Source organism: Lagopus leucura, unplaced genomic scaffold (assembly GCF_019238085.1).
Source record: "Lagopus leucura isolate 7727_CA_CO unplaced genomic scaffold, USGS_WTPT01 60105-1_obj-0_obj, whole genome shotgun sequence".
In the NCBI taxonomy this organism is placed as follows: Eukaryota; Metazoa; Chordata; class Aves; order Galliformes; family Phasianidae; genus Lagopus; species Lagopus leucura.
In genome coordinates this window covers 1-6,776 of record NW_024963176.1, presented here as the reverse complement: position 1 = coordinate 6,776, position 6,776 = coordinate 1, and the positions used below count along the sequence as shown (strand labels likewise).

At 63.3% G+C, this 6,776-nt stretch overlaps 1 protein-coding gene across 1 annotated transcript; it reads left to right on the top strand.

Annotated features, from left to right (window-relative positions):
- The first annotated feature begins 377 nt into the window (after positions 1-377).
- Positions 378-6,579, top strand: LOC122191014 (lipase maturation factor 2-like). Its single transcript, XM_042891205.1, is given in 15 exon segments — positions 378-495; positions 1,107-1,360; positions 2,639-2,667; positions 2,818-3,014; positions 3,146-3,324; positions 3,409-3,547; positions 3,787-3,921; positions 4,014-4,119; positions 4,432-4,528; positions 4,759-4,941; positions 5,191-5,359; positions 5,444-5,555; positions 5,659-5,767; positions 5,853-6,014; positions 6,016-6,579. Coding segments are annotated over 15 exon segments (2,142 nt in total). The 5' UTR covers positions 378-398; the 3' UTR covers positions 6,190-6,579.
- The last annotated feature ends 197 nt before the right edge of the window (positions 6,580-6,776 follow it).

Genomic DNA, 6,776 nt, shown 5'->3' with positions numbered 1-6,776 from the left:
TAGAACAAAGGCTTTAAGTCAACACACCCCACCAAAACCAATCCAACCCTACACGGGCACCGAGAGCCACAGAAGGGTTTGGGTTGGGAGGGAGCCCCACGGAACCACAAAGCGGCTCAGGCCCTGGGATCGGGGTTCGCTATGACTGCAGCCTCACACTCCCACGAAGGCCACGCGGACACTCACCCACAGGAACGCGCCGGTTGGGGCAGAATAAAGCGCAGCGCTCCTTCAGCCCCGCCCGCTAGCCGGTCCTCTCCGCGCCGCCATTTTGTGTTTCCCGCCCAAACGCGACGTCACGTGACGTCACACGTGACGCGACGCGGCCCTTGCGTGCGTGCGTGCTGACGTCACGGGAGGCGCGAGCGCGGGGACGTGTCGGTGCCGCCGGGCCCGCCATGGGGGAGCCGCCGCGGCGGCCGCGGGAGCTGTTCCTGGCAGGGTTGGCTGCGGCCTATCTCGCCGCCTTCGTCTCGCTCTACCTTCAGATCCCCGGTAAGCGGCCCGGCGGCTGCCTCCGGGGCGTGAGCCGAGGGATTCTCCTTCCCCGTTATGCGGACCGGGGCGGGGAGCGGGCTCTAAGGGTTCCTTGTGGGGGGCAGCAGCCGGGGTTCCTCAGGGGGGGCTGAGGGGGGGCGCCCGGCGGGGCCCCGGGCGCCGCTTAAGAGGTATGGAGGAGATCCCTGCTTGGGGGGCTGAGGGACTGGGGGTTGAGGGACCTGGCGTTCCCCTTTCTTGAGGGTCTTGGGTCTCAGCTCTCAGAGGTCCCTTCTTAGGAAGGGGAGTCTCAGGAGGGTCCCTTCTTAGGAGGGGGTCCCTTCTTGAGGTCTGAAGGGGAGACTGTTCTTGGTAGGCATGGTGTCCCCCTCGGGGATGTGCTGAAGGCTGGTGGCAGAGGGAGAGCTGAGGTCCCCAGGGGGCTGTGGGCTTGGGATCTGTGTCATGAGAGATTGGGAGTAGCTGATCAATGAGCTGAGGTTCCCTGAAGGGCTTATAGACAGCAGAGAGCTGAGATGGAGTCTTAGAGCTGTGGAAGGGTCCTGGGCCCTTCAGCTTCATCCCATGGGGAGCTGCTCCCTGAACCGCACCTTCCTTCCATCCCTTAGGGCTGTATGGACGTGATGGGATCCTGCCAGCTCGCCGGGTGCTGCGTCTGAGCGGGAAGGGGCTGTGGGAACAGCTGCGTGATGTCCCCACGCTGCTGTGGCTCGGCCCACACCTGGGGCTGGACACGGAGCAGGGTATGGAGCTGCTGTGCCTGCTGGGTGCCGTCGCCTCGATGGGTGCCTTGCTCTGCGCCCCGCTGCGTGACTGCCTGCTGTTTGCTGTGCTGCGGGTGTTCTACCTCTCACTCTACCAGGTATGGGTGCACGTGAGGGAGGCACAGGGACTGAGTTCTGTGCCCACTGCTTGTGGTTTTGGTTGAAGGAGCTGGCATGAGTCAGAGCAGTTGCAGCACAAGGGGTTTCCTCTTTCATTGTGTGCACCCTCAGTCACGGCTGTGTTGTGGGCAGCATCAACAGAAGGGGGGTTGGGAGGCAGTGAAACGGGGTGGGGATTATCCTGCTCTGCTCTGCCATTCTGATGTACTGCGTTCAGGTCAGGGCCCCCAGCACGGAGGCGTGGGGCTGTGGGAGTTGGGCCTGAAGAGGGCATGGGGATGGTTGGGGGCTGCAGCAGCTGTGTGTAGGAAAAGGCTGAGGAGAGGGGGTGTGCAGCCTGGAAAAAGATGGCTGTGAGGAGACCTCACTGCGGCCTTAGTGCCTAGAGGGACTGATGCACAGGAGGAGAGTGGCTGTGTACGTGAGCTGAGAGAGACAGAGCAAGAGGGAATGGCTTTAAACTGAAAGAAAAGAGACTGAAGTCGGATGCTGGAGGAAATCCTCCACCCAGAGGTGATGCAGCCATGGCGCTGCTGCCCAGAGCTGTGGGTGCCCCATCCCTGGGGTTGCCCGGGCTGCGGATGGGGCCCTGGACAGCCTGAGATGGGGGGCACCCAGCCTACAGCAGGCAGTTGGAACCAGATGGCCTTTAAGATCCATTCCAACGTAACCTGTTGCGTGATTCCCTCTGAAACCGGGGAATGGGAGAGGAAGCTGCCTGTGTGGGAACTGCTCCTGCTGTGCAGCTGTCTGCATTGTGCTGAGCAGGAGGGGAAGTGGCACAGGGGGCTGCACAGGGCTGGGACTCCCTGCTGTCCGGAGCCGCCTCCTCCCAGCCCCTGCGTGCCAGGCCCTCGTCCTTCCCTTTTAAGGTGATGCTGGAGAGAAATCCATCTTCCTCCTCCCCTCCTTGCTGCTTGCAAGCAGGGCTGTTGAGCCAGGGCTGTTGTGCCGCTGCTCGCCGGCCACGTGGCTGAGCCTGGAGCTCTGGAGCCACTCCTGGGCTGCGGTTCCTGGCAGCGCAGTCTTGCCAGCACATCTGGCCTCGGAGCATCCTCCTCCTTCTTCCTTCCTCCTCCATCCCGTGCCCTGGGCAGTGCTGCCTCACCGGCTGGCTTTGACTCACAGCCATTCTTGGGTTTGGCACAGCACTGGCAAAGCACTCAGGGGGAGGCTCTCTGTGGGCTGGGAGACAGGAAGGGAAACCCCCTGCAGCACGGGGCCTCCCTCCCACTGACTGCTGGCTCTCCCTGCAGGTAGGACAGGTCTTCCTCTACTTCCAGTGGTAAGTCAGCCCTCCTGCACCCCCTCTTCCCTGCCTGGGGACTCTGTGCCCCTGCCACCTACTCCCTTAGGGGCTCCGTCTCCCTGTTGTCACCTCGGAGACCCAGCCTGTGCTCCCAGAGTGACAGCAAGGGTTGTGACATCCCCGCAGGGACAGCCTCCTGCTGGAAGCAGGCTTCCTGGCCGTGCTCGTGGCCCCTCTGCGCCTGCTCAAGTGGCGTTCCACAGCCTGGCGTCCACACGACAGCGTCACCTTCTGGTTGGTGCGCTGGCTGCTCTTCCGCCTCATGTTTGCCTCTGGCGTGGTGAAGCTGACCAGCCGCTGCCCCACCTGGTGGGGGCTCACAGGTGAGCAGGCAGCACCTTGGTGCAGCTTCCAGCCTCGGGCCGTGCCCTGAAGCAGCCGTGGGGCTCTTTGCAGCTCTCCCTTGTGAACACCCCCTCCCCCCCAACTCCCCGACCCTCTGCTGTCCTCCCAGCTCTCACCTATCACTACGAGACGCAGTGCATCCCCACGCCAGCTGCCTGGTATGCCCACCAGCTGCCCGTGTGGTTCCAGAAGTTCAGCGTGGTGGCCACCTATGTCATTGAGATCGCCGTCCCTCTGCTCTTCTTCATGCCCATCCGTCGCCTCCGGCTCTTCGCCTTCTACTGCCAGGTGTGTGGGGATGCTGTGTGGCCTTCAGCGGGGTGCCCCTCAGGCTCTGTGGATGCCCCCAACTCCATCTATGCTCGTGCCCAGGTCCTGCTGCAGATCCTTATCATCCTCACGGGCAACTACAATTTCTTCAACGCTCTCACCATTGTCCTGGCCTTCTCCCTGCTGGATGAGGAGCACGTGGGGCGCTGGATGGGGCGCGGCAAGAGGAAGCATGGCAGCTGTGAGTCCCTGGGCTCGTGCACTGTTTGGGGGCTGCAGTCCCCTCTGCAGTGTTTGGGACGGGGAGGGGATGGGCCACCATCACTGTCTGACCCCGGAAGATGTTGTTCTGGTGCCGTGGGCTCTGAGCTCTGCCTTTCCTGCACGTGAGCACTCAGTCCTGGGTCCAACTGCGTGCCACGGGTTGGTCTTGCCAAGCCCTGTGCTCACCAATGCTGAGCTGCACCCCTCCTCCAGCAGCCTGGCCCCCTACTTTCCTCTCCTTCCTCTCCACCATGCTGGAACTGATCACCTACGCCTCGCTGCTCTACTGGAGCGTCCACTACTTCAGCCTGGAGATCGACTGGGAGAAGAAGCTGCTGGAATCCAAAGTGGGTACGTCACGGCTGCACTGGGGTGGCCGTCCCCACGGCCCTGCTGCCCCCGTGGGCACTGCAGCTGGCCCTGACTGCTGTCCCCCATTGCAGCCTTCACCTACCACGAGTTCACGCAGTGGCTACGAGCGGTGACGCTGCCCCTGGTGGGGCTGGGCTTCCTCTCACTCTCCTGGGAAATCCTCTCTGCTCTGTACCGGTGAGTGGGGTGGGGGCTGTGCCGGGCTTTGGTGAGCAGGCAGTGCAGGATCTGGCTCACACTGTGGGCATGGGGTAAGGGTGGCACAGAGAGGGTTTTGGGTTGTTTTTGCAGTGCTCGAGCAGGGCACAACCGATGTGGCTGGAGCTGCTCCCAGCCCCCATCCTCTCCACAAGCCAGAGAGGCAAGGGCTAACCTGGATCTCCATCCCCACAACGTGACCCCAGCCAGGAGCTGCCCCCCTCCCCAGGCAGATGCAGCCTGTGGGGCCACGCAGCTCTGATTCCTCACTGCACCTTCATCCTCTTGCAGGTGTGCCTGCGTCCGTGGCTTCTTCTGGAAGCTGTGGGCCACACTGCAGTGGGCCATCTTCGCCACAGCTACCATGGGGATGTTTGCCATCAGCTTGGTGAGCACATGGGGGGTGTGTGGCCAGGCTGTGGGGCACAACGCTGTGATCTTTGTCCCCTTGACTGGGGCTGGGGGAGTTTGCAGTGCTCTGGGGATGGAGCACACCAGCTCTCCCACATCATATGCATTTCTTTGAGGATGGGAGGCTCAGCCCAGCCCCCCAACCTCTGTTTCTTCTCCTTTGGGGGGTGGGGGGGTGACGTGGCTACCTTCTCTGCCACTCCCCAGGTGCCCTTCACCTACATTGACTACGAATCCAACGGCAAGCTGTGGCCTGGCATCCACCAAATGTTCAGTGCAGTCGAGCGCTTCCAGGTGGTGAATTCCTACGGGCTCTTCCGCAGGATGACGGGTGTTGGGGGGCGGCCTGAGGTGGTGCTGGAGGGCAGCTATGACAAGCAGAGCTGGACGGTGAGTGCCCACCTCATTGCTGGGGGAACAGAGGGATGGGAGGTGGCTGGAGGTCGCTCTGAGCATCATCTCTGCCCTGTGGTTTCCATCCTGCTGAGACACCCGGGTGTCCCTGCGTGGTGTGGGGCTTTGTTCTGTCATCCTGGGGGTGAGGGGAAGGGAGCTGTGCCCTCCAGAACGGCAGGCGAGCGGGGTGTCTAAGCTCAGAGCTCCGTATCTGCTCTCCAACTCTCTCTGCCCTGCCTGTAGGAGATAGAGTTCATGTACAAACCTGGGAATGTCAGTGCAGCTCCCGCCGTGGTGGCTCCCCACCAGCCTCGCCTCGACTGGCAGATGTGGTTTGCAGCCCTGGCGCACCACAGCAGCAGCCCCTGGTTTGCCAGCTTCGTCCACCGCCTGCTGCAGGGCAAGGAGGACGGTGAGCAGGACGGGGCTGCGGGGCGGCCCTGTGGGATGGGGGCAGCCCCTCCTTGACACTGTGCTCACTCCATTTCCCCTGCAGTGATCCGCCTGGTGCAGGTCGATGAGGATAAATACCCCTTCAGCGCTCAGCCGCCCGTCTACCTCCGCGCCCAGCTCTACAAGTACTGGTTCACCCACAGCGCCGAGAGCGGGTGAGCAGGGAGGGGAAGGCAGAGGGAGCTCTGAGGATGGCTCCAGCAGCTCCGGGTTGGGGTGTGGGGTTCCTATCCTCATCCCTGATGCCTTGTCCTGCAGGGCGGGAGCTGCACGGTGGTGGCGGCGGCAGCACGTCCAGGAATTCTTCCCCACTGTCTCACTGGGAGACCCAACGCTGGATGGTCTGCTTGCCCAGCACGGGCTGAAGGTAAGATCCGCTCCCCACACCGCACCAAGCCCCATGAGATCCAGCTTGCAGCTCACCCCCCAACTCCTTGTCCTCCCCACTTCAGGACAAGCTGCCCCTGAGGCGCCCCGTGGATGCGTTCCTGCCCTGGCTCTTGAGCTCCGTGCGCCGGCTCAGCCGCCCCTTCTCCCCCCACGTCGTGCTGTGGTCCCTCTACCTGGTGGCTGCCACTGCCTGCCTGCTGCGTGCCATGGCCCGCCGGCCCCGGGGGGGGCGCACCCCCCACCCGCCACAAAGCATCCAAACAGCAGCGGGGGGATCAGGGGGAGAAGAACGGGCAGCTGCGCAGGAAGGAGGGCAGGGAGGCGGAGGAGAAGGGTGAGGGCCGAACCCGGGGGGCGGCTGATGGTGAAGGCCCCCGTGGCACCAAGAGGAGGAAGTAGAGGTGCTGGGTGCCCTGTATTCCATGCACGCTTCCCCCTCTGGATCCCCACCTCCTGTTCCCCCCCCCCCCCAGCTCCCCCCCCGGGGGGGGGGGGGTCCTCACTGGGGCTGGCGTGCCGCTTTCCTGCGGTGCCTTCATGCACAGCTGGGTCAGTGCAGTGTGTGGCTGCTTCCTTGCCCCCATCCCCCAGCTGGGGCTGCCCCTGTGCCCCCCCCAGTTGGCTAGGCTGTGGGGTGGGGGCTGTGCTAGGTCTCAGCTGCCTTGTGCTGGGGTGGGGGGGAGCTGGGGGGTTGTTCTGTGCCCCGCATCGCATTTTTCCCCCTCCTCAGCTCAGGGGGTGGCACAGAGGTTTCCTATAATTTTCTAAATAAAGCCTTTGACATTCCAACCCGAGATCTCTCCTTTAGGCTTGGGGGGATGGGATGGGATGGGATGGGAGCCCTCTGTGGGGCTGAGGGGGTGGGATTCCCCATGGCACCCCCCCACAACCTGAACACAACCGAGGCGTTGTCTGCATGGCAGGTGGGTTTATTGACTGCACAGAGGTGAACACAGTGGGGGGAGTGCTAATTGCTGGGGGGGGGG